The 17,035-nt window shown below is 32.4% G+C and overlaps 2 protein-coding genes across 5 annotated transcripts in view; one reads left to right on the top strand and one right to left on the bottom strand.

The window, feature by feature from the left end:
* The window catches only part of LOC133294681 (uncharacterized), a 54,826-nt gene extending 49,849 nt beyond the window's left edge, over positions 1-4,977 (top strand). For all 4 annotated transcript variants that reach the window (XM_061493403.1, XM_061493406.1, XM_061493404.1 and 1 more), the window contains 5 exons: positions 252-573; positions 2,090-2,229; positions 2,774-2,895; positions 2,990-3,194; positions 4,216-4,977. In XM_061493403.1, coding sequence (XP_061349387.1) covers positions 252-573; positions 2,090-2,229; positions 2,774-2,895; positions 2,990-3,194; positions 4,216-4,315 — 889 coding nt within the window. In that variant the 3' untranslated portion in view covers positions 4,316-4,977. The remainder of the gene's footprint in view (positions 1-251; positions 574-2,089; positions 2,230-2,773; positions 2,896-2,989; positions 3,195-4,215) is intronic.
* A 3,631-nt stretch (positions 4,978-8,608) lies between these two features.
* LOC133294745 (late embryogenesis abundant protein 47-like) lies at positions 8,609-11,916 on the bottom strand. The gene is made up of 3 exons (XM_061493489.1): positions 11,833-11,916; positions 10,816-11,124; positions 8,609-8,770 (listed from the first exon to the last, which is right to left on the bottom strand). The coding sequence occupies exons 1-3, from the start codon at positions 11,914-11,916 to the stop codon at positions 8,609-8,611; spliced, it is 555 nt and encodes a 184-aa protein (XP_061349473.1).
* Positions 11,917-17,035: the final 5,119 nt, after the last annotated feature.

The raw sequence follows: 17,035 nt of genomic DNA, 5'->3' as shown, positions 1-17,035 counted from the left end.
CTGCTTACCCTTGGGGGGGGGGGGGGGGGGGGGGATATTTAATAGTGAGAGAGGTAAAAGAGATATAGCTATGATTCGAATTGGCAGCTGTGAACTTTTTACCACATTATTGTCTCTTTTTTTTTTTTATGCCATAAAATATGGGACTGTAATGGATTGAAGATGTTCACATTGTTGATATGTGTATAATATCTTCCTTTTTGTCTATAGATTTGTGTTTGATGCAGTAATACTATTTTGTTATTTTTCAGGTGTATGACAACAAGAAGAGACAATCCAGATAGTGCACTTTGGAGGTTATCCGTTGAAGCATTCAACCGTGTGGTTGTTGACTATGTCACCAAATTAACCAACGGAGGTCCAGATTCCAGCATTAGTAAACCTGTCAGAACACGTATATGGAAAGAAATTGCAGATATTTATGAAATATTCCTTGTCGGATATTGTGGACGAGCTCTTCCTTCAAATTCTCTCTCAGCAGTGGTGTTAGAGGCTGATGAGTCCCTTGAGATGTCCATCTTAAATATTCTTGGTGACACAGTCCTTAAGTTGCCAATTGATGCCCCTGTGGATGTAAGTTTTTCACCAATAATGTTGTGTTAATAATAGTTGATACTCCATGAAGTTGTTATGAACATGCAAATCCAATGTATTACTGATTTACTGGTAGGGCATTAAAGAAGTAAGGATTTGGCTGATGTAGGCGTAGATGGTATGTTTTCTAGTTTAGGACTAAAGCTTGATCAGACTGCTTGAAGAAAACAAAATTCCGGATTTACCAGGACAATGTGAAGGCGTGTGTAGTTTGCTGTCATATTCTCATGCCATTATGTAAAATATTATGGCATTAAATAACCCAATACGAGTACTTTGGTATTTAACCAAACTTGGAGCTAGAAGTAATAAACATCTACACTGTCAGTAGTTTTCAACTTAATGCTAGACCTCCTATTAAGAAGGTGTACATCAGGAAGGGTGATGAACGCAGAGATTCAGGTAACCAACTCACCTAAGCAATGATGAAGGCAGAGGAAACTCCACTACAGGAATAACAGAATGCCTACGTGGCACAGACAGAGAGAGAGAGATGAAAGGAAGGAAAGGGAGTTATCTATTAGGAAAGGTGTATAAAATGTGAAAATGGGGACCTTAGCTAGGTAGGCAATTACTGAATGAGAATTTGGGTGGAGGTTGTAGGTCACTCGATTGACCTGTGGTATCTTTTCTTTTTCTGTTTTGAGGAATTACAAAGGACTACCTCTGTTTTAAGGAGCTAGTTTCCATTGTTCCATAAATAAATGTCTGTTTCTATCAGGTTCCTATTATTTACCCATACCAAAAATAAATATGGAAATGTTTAACTTGTAATTATATCTTATATATTTATGGTTATACTTACGTTTATTCGTCCATATATAATTTAACAGCTGAATAATACTAATATAAAAGTTTTAAATATTTTATTCAACATCAAAGTTAAGGTTATCTCTTCAAATGATAAATTGATAATATGATATTTTATACTTCAAAAGTTATTGCCCAAGAATTGCATTACGAACGTTTCTAAGTTAAATTATGTTTATGATTTGGAATGTGGTTTAAAGAAATTTAACAGTAAACTTTTGAATCATCAACCATAAAGCTGCAAAATATGTATTCAAATAAAATTGATACAAAAGATTTATACCACGGTGAAAAAATAAAAATCTTTAAAACTACCTTTTTAGTTTTACTTCTAGCAAAATATGACTCAGGCTCTCTACAATGATTGTGTGGCATGTGGTACTGCCTCTGATTATGGTATGTCTTTGTTCTGGACAAACTAACATGTAAATTATTTGTTTATTTAATATTAAGAGTTCTTAAAAAAAAAACCGATCGACGCCCCACCGAGTATTAACTTATTTGGTTATTGATATTATATTCTTGCCACTGAAGTCTGTTGCTTGTTTTGCCAAAAAAATCACCTGAATGGAATTTTTCTGAGCTTTTCTTGCATGTCAGATTATATAGTCCAATAAAGCTTCCTTTAATTGTGGTTTCAGTGTGAAATTTTACTTTTACTTTCTAATACTGTGAATGTTCTCAGATTCTGCAGCGACTGGTCTCCACATTGGACCGTTGTGCATCACGCACATGCTCATTACCTGTTGAGACTGTAGAGCTTATGCCTCCACACTGCAGTAGATTTTCCTCGACTTGTTTGCAGAAGTTATTTTCTTTGAGCAGGTGCCATCCTTTGAAGGCTTGTTTGATTCATGTTAATAAATTTTAATTTCTAAAATCTGAGCATAAAGTATCTTTATGGAAATTAACTTTGGGAAACCACTCAACTAAATTCTCTTCTATGAGATGGTGTAGATGACATGGATGGTTTTGGTAATCTACCTTTGAAGTGTTTTTATTTAGGAATTTAGGTGCTCATAAATTCTAGTCATGCATGAATGCAGTTTCATCAGAAGAAAAGTGCTCTAAATCCTATTTTTGTTTTGTTTTTTTATGCATGTTCTTTCCGGTATAATTTAGGTGCCTGATGATCAACTCCTGCCATATGACTGTAATTTGGAATAACACTAATAGAGACCTGAATATAGGCATAATTCTATTCCCAAAATTTCCATTGATTTTAACCAAAATCAAGTCACCCGAGCTAAATATAACTAATCCATTCCAGACTTTCCCCTGTGCTTTTTTTTTCTTATCGTTGATTTTACCCAGCTTTAATATCAAGTCATTGTTTTCTTCTCTGACCAATTTCATATAATGCTCTTAGTTATTCTAATGAAGTCAATTGGAATATGACAAGATCTGAAGTCAGCAAAATCTCAATTACTGTGCTCATGATCAGATGTGAATACATCTTGAGCAGGTTTCTGACAGATGAAAATGGCTTAGGTGAGCTTCTTCTTTTAAGCAAGATAACTGACATCGATAATATTATTTTTGTCTCCCACTATTTGCCTGCTTAACTATTTTCTTTTTCCCTCAGGTGAGTATCCATTACCAAAAGCAAGACTTGAAGAAATTATTTATGTCCTCCAAGAACTGGCATGTCTTGTAATTCATCCAGAGGCAGCATCCATGCTCCCCTTACACCCACGGTTGAGAACTGGCCTAGCAGAGGACAAGAAGCATGACAACCGTCCCCATCTGTTTGTGCTTTTACCGTCCTTTTGTGAGCTTGTTACATCTAGGTAAAGTAAATATAAATTTGATCGACCATGCTTTATTTTGGTATGCACACCGGTGGAATCTTTGCAAGCAGATGTAAATGGGTTGGGTGGAGCTTGGAAAGTGAGATTTGACAACATTCATTGATGTTCTATTTTCTTAACCTTTAGACTTTTATTGTTCTCTCTTGTTTTTAAAAAAACAAGCCTCTGCTTAAAAGAGAGATACAAAGAGGATGCTGGATAAGATATCCTCTAGGAACTGAAAAGGATAAGCAAAAAAACAAATAATAAAGCAAGAAAAAAAAATTATCTGCTAAAAAAGTGCTAGCCAATCCCGTTGACAAACAGATTGATGAGACCTTGGGATGCACCACCCCAAAAGCTAGCTCAAAGAGTGGGAGTGCCCAAGGCCTTATAAACCCCACATTAGTTGCCTATACAACCAATGTCCATACCTTGCAAATGGAACCCCAACATTCCACCACGCTTCCCTAGTGCATGTCCTCACGCACAACTCCACATGATGGATGCTCTGATACCATTTGATGAGACCTTGGGATGCACCACCCCAAAAGCTAGCTCAAAGGGTGGGAGTGCCCAAGGCCTTATAAACCCCATATTAGTTACCCATACAACCAATGTGGGACTCAAATCCCATACCTTGCAAATGGAACCCCAACACAGATGAAGAAAACCCTTGAAGATTTCACTAGCTTTAACCCATAAAGAGGCCAAGAATACCAGTCTGTCCCATAGGAGTCAGAAGTCAAAAACAACTGAAACATGCTTTTGAAAAGTCTAGTATTATGCTCCTGTCAAATACACCAAAAATAAGCAAAAGGTGCACATTATCATTTCTTTCCTTAACCTATGTTTTTCACAAAAACTTGAAAATGAGTAGTAAGAAAATCTTCTAAGGTAGTCGAGCAATCTCAAAATTCCCCCTAAAACAGCACAGAGCTAGTTCAAAAGATACTATGCCAGATAATTAAGTTTATGTTTCTTCCTTTTCTATTTCTAAATTTTGTTTTTTGATGGACAGAGAATTAAGAATACGGGAGCTAGTGCAAGTGCTGCTTCGATTAGTCACCAAGGAATTGTCTCTGGAAAAGCTCAGCTCAGCGAGTGAAAATAATACTTAAAGATAAGCCCACTCTTAAAGATCGTATTGTATATTTTCTGTAGACTAGACTAGAAAAACCTATAGAAGGTTTGCCCAGTCTTCTCTTGCTATAGCTGTGTCATGAATTGTGGTCAACCATACATTCTCAGCTCCATCAGCCACGTGCCCATAATTTCCCTACCTCATGTTACGACAGATCGAAGTTTTCCATATGGTCCATTTTTTAACCATTTGCGGTTCCAAGCTTCCAGCTCAAACACAACTTATTTGGGGTCAAACTTGGAGAACCATAAATTGGGAAAAACAATTGAGCAGCTGAGAGAATTATGTGTGGTTTATACAACGAGATATTCTAAAGACAGGAACAGCAAAAGGAGATGAAGAAACCTTTTAAAATGGTCTTAGTGAGAGGATCTACATTCCCCTTGCCAAATTTTGTTGTACTCAATCAGAGTGTGAAGAATGAGTCTGACATTGAGCCCAGGCCTTTTTTTGCTACTTTAAATGGTAAAGATATGTATAATATCAGGTTGATTTTTGACTGAAACAAATGGGAATTACATTATGAAATTATTGAATTAGAACGTGTCTCTCGGAGCAGAAATAGTTTGAATACCACCCCTCCCCCAATTGCAGTTATTGAGAAAATTATTCTAGGATGTATCTTAATGCCAGTGCTTTGGTGCCATTTTTGTTTTCAAATTTGTTGTTTGAAAAGCTGTATTTCTGGAGTGATTATTTAATTTTAAAAATTGTGTTAATAGAGCCTAAAAAATAAAGTATTTGGGAAGCGGCAAGTCTTTCTGCACATTCATTGTTGTTTATACAGGTATTGAAAAGGGCTAATTACATCTTAATAATCAAACATGAAGATAGTTGGCTTATATAGTACCTATTTAATATGTGCTAGCCTGCAGATTTTATCTCCTTTTCTATGTTCCTAAAGCTTTGTTTGGGAGTTTGGAGAAGGGAAGAAAAATGAAGGATATTCTCTTTTTTTGTTTGAGAGTTAAAATTTTCCAAATTGAAGGAATTTTAATTTTAAGAATAAGAAGGATTTTGTGAAAATTCTTAAATTATTCCCTTATTTTTTTTAAATTCACAAATAAGGAAAAAGATTAATAATTTTTTTTCATTCCTTTCTTTTTTAAAACTAACTCCCAAACAAGTCTTAAATCACCAATTTGAAAAGTTACATTTCCTAATAATTAAAGGGAAATACTACTCTCATTTTACATGAGGTAGTTATCTCCTTTTCTCTATCTTCGAAAATCGTGTCTCTTCTTTTTTTCTTTTTCTTTTTCTTTTTTGCTTTTAAATAGCGGGTCTATTTGGATTCTCTTTATAACATGAGAGAATTACTCTCATGTTACATGAGAGTAATATTACCCATAATTAAAATATCATTATGTTATTTACGAAAAAAAAAAATATCATTATGTTATACAAATCAAACGGGTGCGTATCATCTTTCTGAATAAAGGTTATTTTTAATAAGAATAAATGCAATTTTAGTTTGGTTATTTACAATGTAAAAATATTCCCTTCATTATAAAAAAATATAAAATCTTAACATATGTTTTAAGATGTATCAGGGAATAAAAAATAAAAATAAAATTGAAAAATACAAAAATGTAGTATTTTCAAAACTCAAAAAATTAATATTTTTTAAATAATTGATGTGAGTAATAAATATTTTCTATTCTTCAACGGGATAACAAATTTTTCAAAAAATTGGCTTATAAAGATAATTATCCTGCTAAATATGGTGTCTGTTCAGGCACCTAGAAATAATTGCTTCACCAATCGAACATCTGGATTTGACTTGTACCACATGGTTCTGGAAGGGCGTACCTCCAGGTTCTTTCGCTTACGTGGGTTCTTCTCAAGCACCCTGGATATGAGGCACAAAGCAAAAGACTTTTCCCATACTTAAACAGCAAAACTTGGTTATTGGACAAGCTCAAACAGAAGCCATGAAGATAATGGTACTTGTTATTCTCGGGCATGCTGAGCCTGGTTTGCGAGGGTTCGAGCTTTCTGCTTCTTTTCTCAAATTTATGACAATTCTTTTGGTTTTCGATCAGATACAACCAAGCAGTGTTTTTTTTTTTTCTTCCCTTTCATTTCTAAGTAAGACATATCACTAGTAAAAGCTTAGAAGAAAGGTCGAATCACTAAATTAAGTCAATCTTAAGTTGAAACCAGAGAAATTATATATCAACTAGGCATTACCTATTCGAACAGAAACTAACATGAATAATTCTTTAAAAATAAATACATTTTTAACATAGAGGAAGGTTATACTTGTCATCAACTAATTTTATTGTTTCTTACTATCTTTTTATAACCGATAGATGGTGGTCAATAAATCATATTGAAAAGAGAAAAGTGAGAGAGATGGGAGGAAATAATTGAAGAGAGAAAGAAAATTTGTATCAAATGTTAATTTGATTTTATCCTAAGGTTATAAGAGAGGTAAACTTGGTAATGAGTATAACATCCTCCTTTTAACCCGAAAATTATGAAAAGTGTTTTGCATCCAATGAGTGGACTTTGACCTGTCATTTTATTGATCGCTCGACAAGGCCAGAAACATTTAGACACCTCAGGGTGCATGAACCCTTTATGCACATAATTTCCTCATATTTCTCCCACACACATAACCTATACACACACCCAATATATATTGATAACCCTACACATCACATATATTGATGACCTATACACGTGAAGAATCACAAAACCTCACATCATTATAAGACCCACAAACTAAAAACGATTATGATATCACATTTCCTGTTCCTAAAAGAATCTTCTCCCCTCTCTAAATAGTAGATCTGATCTCCAGAATAGGCATACTCATCTCCATCTCCATTACTTATCTTGTTAAAACTTTACCAAATTGTTCTCTCATCAGCCATAACAATGGCCTTTACACTTCCTCCTGTTGGAATTTATATATATATATATATATATATATAAAAATTGTATAGACAATCTATTGGTTATGAATAAGAAGTTTGGAAGTGAAAAGGTGTACCTTTTCGTCGACAAACAGATGTTGTTTCATCCTAACAGACATGTTGTTTCATCCTAACGGACATGTTATTTCATCCTTGAATGGGTGTCTTTTCGTGTTGAACGAATGTGTCTTTTCGTGTCCAACAGATGTGTTGTTTCGTCGTCGAATAGGTGCCTTTTGGAACGTGACTTTACGTTGTCTATAAATAGATACTGACACCTTCAGAAAATGGATCCAATTTTTCTGCACTGAAACTCTGCCGGAATTTTTCTCCTTCCGGTTTTGCATGTTCCTTTTTATACTCCGGTGTAGTTTCCTCTGGTATTTTGTTGTGTTCGATTGGGCTGTTGACTGGTAGTGCCGTCACTCTTCAGACGAAATCCGTTCTATCCTGGGAGACAAGTGTCCATCTACCTTAGGCATCAGTGAGGGAACAAATTGTCTTAAGGAAACATGTTCTGTGGGCTCGGATTTTATCCTTCTGATTTTGCATATCTGATTCATCATTCTGTCTTTCTAAGTAAGTCTGTTTTTTAATTGTTTATAATTCTGATCATCTACCTTCTCTTCTGCTTTATACATGAGTTCAAACCTCTTAGTGATTTAACATCACCCACTGTCTTCAATAACACCTCCTTGATTCTCAATTCACCTGAAAATCTGAACGGTAACTTTTCTGGACTTCGGTTCATACCAGTCAGGAAAACAAAAGCCGATGTATCTTTTTTGAGAAGTTCAAAAAGGAAGCAAAAGTTGAAAGTACATTCTTTTATTTGAACTTGGAGAATCCATAACATCTATCTGACAAACAAACAAAAAGTACCCATGTACGTGGGGGGAAGCAATCGCCCATCCTACACAGCACACTAATGACCACAAAAGAAATCACATAATGGGTTTACAAATGTAAAAATGGAGTAAATTGATAGGAAATACGCCCGCGAAGAAACAACTATTTAACACCTTAACACGACCACGATGTTGGGTTTGGACTCATGAACAGATTGAGTTAGAGTTTTTTAAATTCTATTTATATTTTCTTATAAATCGAGTGACTTGTAATGAGATGAATATAGTACAGACAAGACTTAGCCTGTATTGAGTGAATCAGGATAATGTCGAATTTCTTTTCCCTTTATCTTTCCGTTTTCGATTTTTGTATGTTCTGCAATTGTTGATTTGCAACACTTACAACGTGTAAAATTTAAACCCATCCGTTTTCAAGTGTGTGCGCACCGCTCAAGATGTTATATATATATATATATATATATATATATATGATAGCAGTTAGTTATTGGTTTGGTTCAGCCTAGCAGCGGCTGCTACCGACGCGGACACGCCCCCAGGGTGAGTTGTGAGGTTCGGATCATTTCTCATTTCTGCACCCGTCACCCCTTCAGCATCTCTCCTCGTCGCTGCTCTGTCTGCCGGTAGCTTCGAAGTCGCATCCTGCAACATACATACATTAATTTATAAGGGAAAAGTGTGTATAATTTTGAAGGATGTAAAGTTGTGTCATTTTAAGAGAGAGAAAGAGATAGATAAAGGAGGAGAGAGAGTTGACAAAAAAAATAAAGTTGTGGGTCCCACCTCTTTGTGAGAGTGAAAGGATGTAAGTTGTGTAATTTAAATGTATAGACACTTTTCCCAATTTATAAATATAAAATGTAACACGAAACTATAAAACTAAGACTAAAATCTAGGTCACAGTCTCTTTTTTTATTTTATATTATCTATCGATTTATTACATAAGCCGCAAATCTCTTACCAAATTTTAATACAATTGCATTCTAAGGATTCAAACTCAAGATTATTAATTATGCAGGAAAAATTCTTTACCATTGATCCACATGCTTACTTGGTGATATGTAGGAGCGCATTTTTAGTATCACAGTTGCACCTAGTAGTGAATACTACTATGGGCACTTGTATCATATTAGGTATTGGATTTTTATTGGAGGGATGTATTAGATATTTCTGACATGTAGTTTCAATTTTTTATTATATTTATAATTTACATATAGTAAGAATTCTTATACCTAATAATTCAATTAACAAATAAATTAAAACCAGATTTGGACACACACACATATAGCCATATAGGCTTTAATAGCTCTTCTATCACCACAGATGAAATTTTTTGTAGCAATACTTATTTTAATCGGGATACAGCCTAATCCTTGTGTTTTTTTTATTCCAGGATATGGCCTCGTATCCTAATGTTAATAAGTTTGCTACAACTTTTTCTATCTCGAGCGACAGCAGAAACGAAGAACCCGTGTGTGTGTGTATATATATATATATATATATATATATATATATATATATATAGGATATTCATAGTACCAAAATTTTTTACTACCATTTTAATCACCATTGGATTCAAAAGTTATTTTTCTTTTCTCTCTCTTCATTCAACTTTTCCTCTAATCCAATGGTGATTAGAGTAGTAGTGAAAAGTTATTTTTCTTTTCTCTCTCTTCATTCAACTTTTTCTCTAATCCAATGGTGATTAGAGTAGTAGTAGAAAATGGTAGTATGAATATCCTACCTCATATATATCCTACCTCATAAATGGTAGTAGAAAATTTTAGTAGTATGAATATCCTACCTCATATATATATATATATATGTATATATATGTATATATATGTGGGTTTAGTGTTTGTCATTTTAAATGACATAACTTATGTCATTTTAGGAGAGAGATAGACACAGAAAAATGAAAATCATAGGAGAGAGAGTGGATGGTTTTTTTAATTTAAAATTTAAATAAATTTTTTTCTTGTGTTTGTCTCTCTATTAAAAGGACAGAGTGTTATGTCATTTAAAATGATAAACACTTTTCCCTATATATATATATATATATATATGGGTTTATCATTTATTAAGCTGCTTGAGATAATTTTATCTCCGGCTACTAAATACCGTATAAAGATGAATCAATGGTGATAAAGGAAGAGAGAAAAAAAAAAGGAATCATAACCATTCAAAGGTGAATCAATTAATATAAGAAAATAAATAAACAAAACGACGTAGTTTTGGGATGGCCGGAGATAAACTTATCTCAAATTGCCGGAAAAATATTTTTCCCTATATATATATATATATATATATATATATATATATATATATATATATATATATATATATATATGGTTTATCGTTTCTCAAGCTGCTTGAGATAACGTTATCTTTGGCCACTAAATCATAATCGTACAAAGATGGATCAATGGTGATAAAAGAAGAGAGAGAAAAAGGGAATCATAACCATTCAAAGGTGAATCAATCAATATAAGAAAATAATAAACAAAATAACGTAGTTTTGGGATTGTCGGAGATAAACTTATCTCAAGCTGCCGGAAAAATGTTTTTCTCATATATATATATATATATATAATTAATCTTGTCCATATGTAAGTTTAATTTATGATTGCAATGCAAGGCCTTGTGATGAAATCATTGAAATTCTAATGACGGTTTAATATGCGTACCGCCAGAATATCTGCGAGTTTGGTCTTGTCCTCGTCCCTTGCTGCTCGAGCATTGAGGGTGGCAGCTGACTGTGCCGCCGCGGCAACACCTCCGGGAACAATGTTAGTGCGGCCAGTGGCTCTCACTTCCGCTGCTTGAATCGCCGCTGCATCGCTCCACTCCACTGGCTTCTTTCCGGCGGTCAAAGCCGTGGCTTCGAGTGCTTCACCAATGGTGATTCCGCCACCAACTCCAACGCTCATGTCTTGAATAAGAGAAGGTGGCGTCATCGTGTTCAGTGGAGCCCTTTGGCTAAATTGCTCCACCACCTGTTTCGTAATTACTGTTATATTAGGCACAACAATTGTAAAGTAAAAGAAATCAAGTTGTAAATTTTTCTAAGATCTTTCTTTGATTATGGCATTCACTCACAATCTTAAAAGTATTGCCCAACATTTATATATTAACAATAGGGTACATTGTTTCTACGTGCACGTGAAAAAAAGTTGCAGGAAACATATTTATCCACGAGCCGCCGGATCCTGGAATAAAAAAAAATAAGTTTTGCGACAAATTTTATCATCTACAACAACAAAGCTATTAAAGCCTTAACAATAACAATAACCTTCTTATCCAACTGATTTTCACAATTTTTCGATGCATGAACATGTAAAAAACGAATTCAATTTAAAATCTTAATGTTGGGTAGAGCTTTTCTAATGATTTATATTATTCTGTAACAAAATAAGCAATAAAAAAAAACTTTTTCCCTTGTGATATGGCCAAAATAAGAAAAATCTCTCTTATTTTTTATATCAAAAAACTTCGGGACACAAAAAAGTTAATTACCACTTTATTTACGTCACTACAATATAAGATATCTCATTATCTGTATTGAGATATCTTATAAATTTTACTTCAATTAGTTAACCAAATAAGAATTAAAAGGACCTATATGCAACTAAAAAAACTAACAATAATAAAGGAGAGTTTCTCAGCATATGGAGAACCTGTCCGCCGGTGGACTCCGATATCACGCCACCGTCGCCGGCGATTTTACTCATATCATCTCCATACTTTATGCCTTCCACGTGCGGCCTCTGAGGCTGCTCCTGGTTCATCTTCACCAACACCAAACAAAGTGAAACTGGTTTTTATTTTGTTTATTTTTGTAAAGAAGGCTTAGGAAGCGGGTGGGAAAAGAAGTATTATTATACGTGCATTGGGATTGACACGTGACCAAGGGAGAGAGAAGAGGGTGCGCATGTGAGGAACACACTTGGCGCAAAACTAGGACTTGTTTTGTGGCTCAATTGACGTTTGTTTAACAAATGTCCTTTAGATCGTCTCCACCAGGACTCAGTCCATTTATCTATCTTGTCCTCTGTTTCTCTTGTTATATTTTGATGAGGGAACAACTTGACGAGAAAAAAAAGAAATTATATATTGAAAGTGCATAAACAAAATATGACTATTCTTTTTTTATTTTTTTGGAAAAGTTCACCAATACCCCTGTCATTTAATTCAGAATTACCTGTGTTTTTTTTTTATCACATATGCTCCTGTGGTTTGCAAAAAGAAAAACCAGCATATCCTTTTACTTAACACTGTTATATATTACTTCACTCTTCCAATTTTGCCCCTTAACACTGTTAAATATGCAAATTTATGCAAGACAAAAATACTAGCATTACTCATTAAATATTGAATACCTTTATGCAGTAACGATCATTCTGGGGATTATCACTGCTATCAATGAACATATAATTGATACAGCCCCTACTCAAGATGTTACTGGCTCTGTTGAGCCTTATTCATTTCCTTATTCATTGTGCTTATCTGCATTGAAGGATTTGGAAGCATTAGTTGAAGTTGTGGCACAACATTACTATGGTGAAGATAAAAAATGGAATTTCCTTGCTGTTACCGAAGCAACAAAGTAAGCAGCATAATGTAATTTAGCATTTGTTCCTTCCTACTATCCTCGGTTTGTAATTATCTCCATAGCCATTGATCCATGTTTCTTGTTATCTTGAATAACTCTAACTCAAGGTACTGGTTCGGTTATCTTTGTTTCGAAAGAGTGGATATAAGATGCTGCTATCTGGAGGGGAGACTTGTAATGATGAGACAGATTCAAATAGTTTGACTTCACCACATCAAATAGGCTTAAAGCCTGGTGAGAATTATGGCTCTAGTCACATTAAAAACAATCGTGGTCTAAATCCCTGGAATCTGGAAGGAAGAGCACTGGCTGCTTTTAAGTAAATTTGGAGAAAATGCAAGGATGGTCTCAGAACCAATGTTAATTTGTGCTTTAAGTAATAGTTTGTGCATTTGTTGCTAATTGGCTCATATCTTAAATGGAACCAAACGTTCAAGCTTTCAAAATTTGTATGTGACTGTGTAGAATTAATATCGGCTGTGTAGAAATAATGATTGAGGTGCTGTGTAGAATTAATTTTGATTCTAAGATTTATTTTATTAAATAATGTTTTCAGGGGCAAAATTGGATGAGTAAAGTAATATTTAATAGTGTTAAGCAAGAGGACATGGTGATTTTCCCTTTTGCAAACCACTGGGGCATATGTGATAAAAAAAAAATCACAGGAGCATTGGTGAACTTTTCCCTTATTTTTTTTACCGCAATTGGTTTGGGGAGGTAAAGAGTGTTTTGCTTAACTAGACTCCTCAGTTTGAGTTATTAGGATAGAGAAAATAGGGTTGAAGTGGTAAATTGTATGTTTTATTTAACTAGAGTTTTAGTTCTGAGTTCTGAAAGTAAGAGAGCCATCCTCTACATAGATGTTATGTTATCATGCTCAAACCGAATGAGTTATGATGAATCGGTTGAAAAATTATATAACTTTATTTACAAAGAATTTTTTTTTTTTTTAATATAGTTCTGAACTTTATAGGAGTAGTAATTTTTCTTGAGTTGTCCCTTTAATATGTTGAGTGTGACTGTACGTCGTATTTAGCTGACGATTCAAGTCATATTCTAATCATGTATTTTCTTATACGTGCATTATTACAAGTGCAATAAAAAAAAAAATTATCATGCATGTTACGTAAGATAATTTAATCTCATACACATATAAAAAAAATGTTTTTGGTGTTTTTGCCCCTCTTTGTTAAAAAAGAAAAGAAAGAAAGAAAGTGAAATTCACTTTTCTTTTTCTTTTTCTTTTTAATGGATTCCACCTTTTTTCGTATATGAGACAAAACTAGTGATTGATAATTGGTTGATCTATCCTTACATTTAGGTCAATCAAAATAAACTGTATGTTCTGTTTTTCTTCCATTCTTTTTTTTTTCTTTTACCTTATATCATGTGTGATTGAATTGATTCTTACCTAATCAAGTACATATAATTATTTAAAAAATATTATTAAAATAATATAATTTAAAGTTATTTATTAAAATAATATGACGATGCGAATTCCACAATCATAATCCGGCACGGTCAAATTTGTATGAGTAAATTTTAACAGTTGATTTTCGTCAATCTAACAGTTATAATTTATTAAAAATTAATAATTAATTAATAAGTATGACCCAATAAATTATAACCGTTAGATTGATAGAAATCAACTGTTAAGATTTAGTAGTGAGAGGTAGTAAGAAAAAAATGTAATAACTATAACATTTTTCTTTTAGAAATTGATTTAATTCAAAAATATTTTTATTTCAGTTTTGTATAAGTAAAAAATTTATTGAATTTCAGATAGACAAATCTTTTTAAATTTAATTGGATTTAACATGATTTTAGTTTTAATTGTTGAAATTTTAACAATATTGTCTATATAAAGCACCCATTTACCTTGATTAATGTAATATATATTTACTGAACTAAACAAAACACACAAAAAATTAGAACAACGAAGAATAATTGGAAATTTGCAACTCTCATTTTCCGAAAAGAAATCACCGACAATTGAAGAAAACTGATTCAAAGGTCAAAATCAACATTAAATTAGAAATTAAATGATTCCCGTATCCAAACATTTGGACTATATTTTTTAATGATTTTTAAACAGGAATATTAAATTAAATTATTTCAAATAAAGTAAGTCGAATTATTTTTATTAATATCGGACAAGATCATTATATAATAATAATAATAATAATAATAAATTTTATACTTTATTTTAACCATTACCTTTATTTAATCAATAATTCATATAATTAATATATTAGAACTGTAAAATATAAATGAGATCCATCATTACTACACTTACACCGCATGAAATTAATTATTTTTTCCTATAGATGTTATTTATTTAATTTTAATGTCATCGTATCACCTCAAAATCTTAATAATTAAATTAATTATTAATTTATAAAAAAATAATTGAAATTTTTCACTTAAAATAATATCTTAAATTAAGACGTAAGAATCTATTTCCCAAAATCATATTATTATAATAGAAAAAAATATTTGTCCTTTAAAGACATAATTTGTGTAATTTCACTCTCACATGTGAGAGGTGAGACCCAGATCTTTATTTTATTTTTTGTCTACTCTCTCTTTCATGATCTATTTTTTTTTCTCATTTAAAATCACAGAATTTTATATCCTTTAAAATAAACACAGTTTCCCATTATAACATATAGGTGAATCATGAGTTTTTAAAACGTCCCTGTGGTCGCTGTGACACTGACTATGGTAACTGCAATTGTGTGTGCGACTGTGCGTGTGCAAATGCAAATGTGAAAGGGAACGTTCCAAAACAAGCAACGCTGCATTCTTCAACCTAAACCCTCCTTCTGCCTTAATCTAAATTCTCGTTTCTCTTCTGCCTTAATCTAAAATATTTTTATTTCAGTTTTGTATAAGTAAAAAATTTCTTGAATTTCAGATAGACAAATATTTTTAAATTTAATTGGATTTAACATAATTTTAGTTTTAATTGTTGAAATTAACAATATTGTCAATATAAAGCACCCATTTACCTTGATTAATTGTATATTTACCGAACTAAACAAAATCACCCACAAAAAATTAGATCAATGAAGAATAATTGGAAATTTGCAACTCATTTTCCGAAAAGAAATCACCGACAGTAGAAGAAAACTGATTCAAAAGTCAAAACCAACATTAAATTACAAAATTAAATGATTCCCGTATCCAAAAATTTGTACTTTATTTTTTAATGATTTTTAAACAAGGAAATTAAATTAAATTATTTCAAATAAAGTAAGTCAAATTATTATCATTAATATCTGAGAGGATTACTTTGAAAACTATCATATCACTTTGAAGTTTGAACATAAATAAATAACTTAAATTTTTATCTTAAAATAATTATTTTAAATTAAGACATACGAGAATCTAGACTTTTTGAATATTTTATCCCCTTTTAAAATAAAAATAATCAGTAGGTCTTCATTTTTATACTTATTGACTGTTGGCTGATTGATATAATCGATTACATAAGTTATATAACCGATTACCTGATTCAAATTTATCCTATAATTTCGAAAGATCGTAACTTTTGGCTTGATGGTCCGAATCAAATTATTTTTTTTTTGAAATAATTTTTTGAGATCTACACACTCCTGGAATGATTATGTTTAGTATTGGAAAGTGAAAATAAGAATAGGAATTAAATAATATCATCCATAGAGATAAAATATGCCGAACAGGCACAAGGAAGCATTTTTTGAAAGAAAAAAAAACTGATAAAGTCCCCACCGGTTACTTGCTAACGCGTTTGTCTCGAAAAGTTACATGAAATCAAAAAAAATAATACATGATTTAAATCATTGAGTCAAAAGTTATGACATTTCAAAGTTTTTCGATAAAATATTTCAAATTTAGTGCCACGTTAGGTCTTGTGATAGTGATACCACAAAACTCTTCCTCAAGTCCAATATTACGAGCATATGACTAAAAAAACTCGTTTGATCTAAAAAATCTCGTGAATTTTTTTTTTATATATGGCCCAGTTCACTAATGTAATTAATTATCATATACTAGTGTGTAACAATTACATCAGTTAATCGATTACGTAAATGTTGTAATTGATTATATGGTCCAGTCAACGGTCAAAGAGAGATAAATTGCTATATAATTTTGGGATGAGGCAAAATGGTAAGTTTTAATTTAACGGAGGTAAAACGGTCAAAAACCCAAGAATCTATTTCGCAAAAGATATATTATTACATGGAAATGTACTTAAATTTTTTTTTTTTTTTTTTTTCAATAACCGATTATAATTGTGTATTCCCGATTAT

This window comes from Gastrolobium bilobum, unplaced genomic scaffold (assembly GCF_033153095.1).
Source record: "Gastrolobium bilobum isolate Gb01-03AN ecotype WA unplaced genomic scaffold, APGP_CSIRO_Gbil_v1 utg3268, whole genome shotgun sequence".
Taxonomy (NCBI): domain Eukaryota; kingdom Viridiplantae; phylum Streptophyta; class Magnoliopsida; order Fabales; family Fabaceae; genus Gastrolobium; species Gastrolobium bilobum.
The sequence above is the reverse complement of the archived record's forward strand: the minus strand, read 5'-3'. Positions and strand labels throughout refer to the sequence as shown.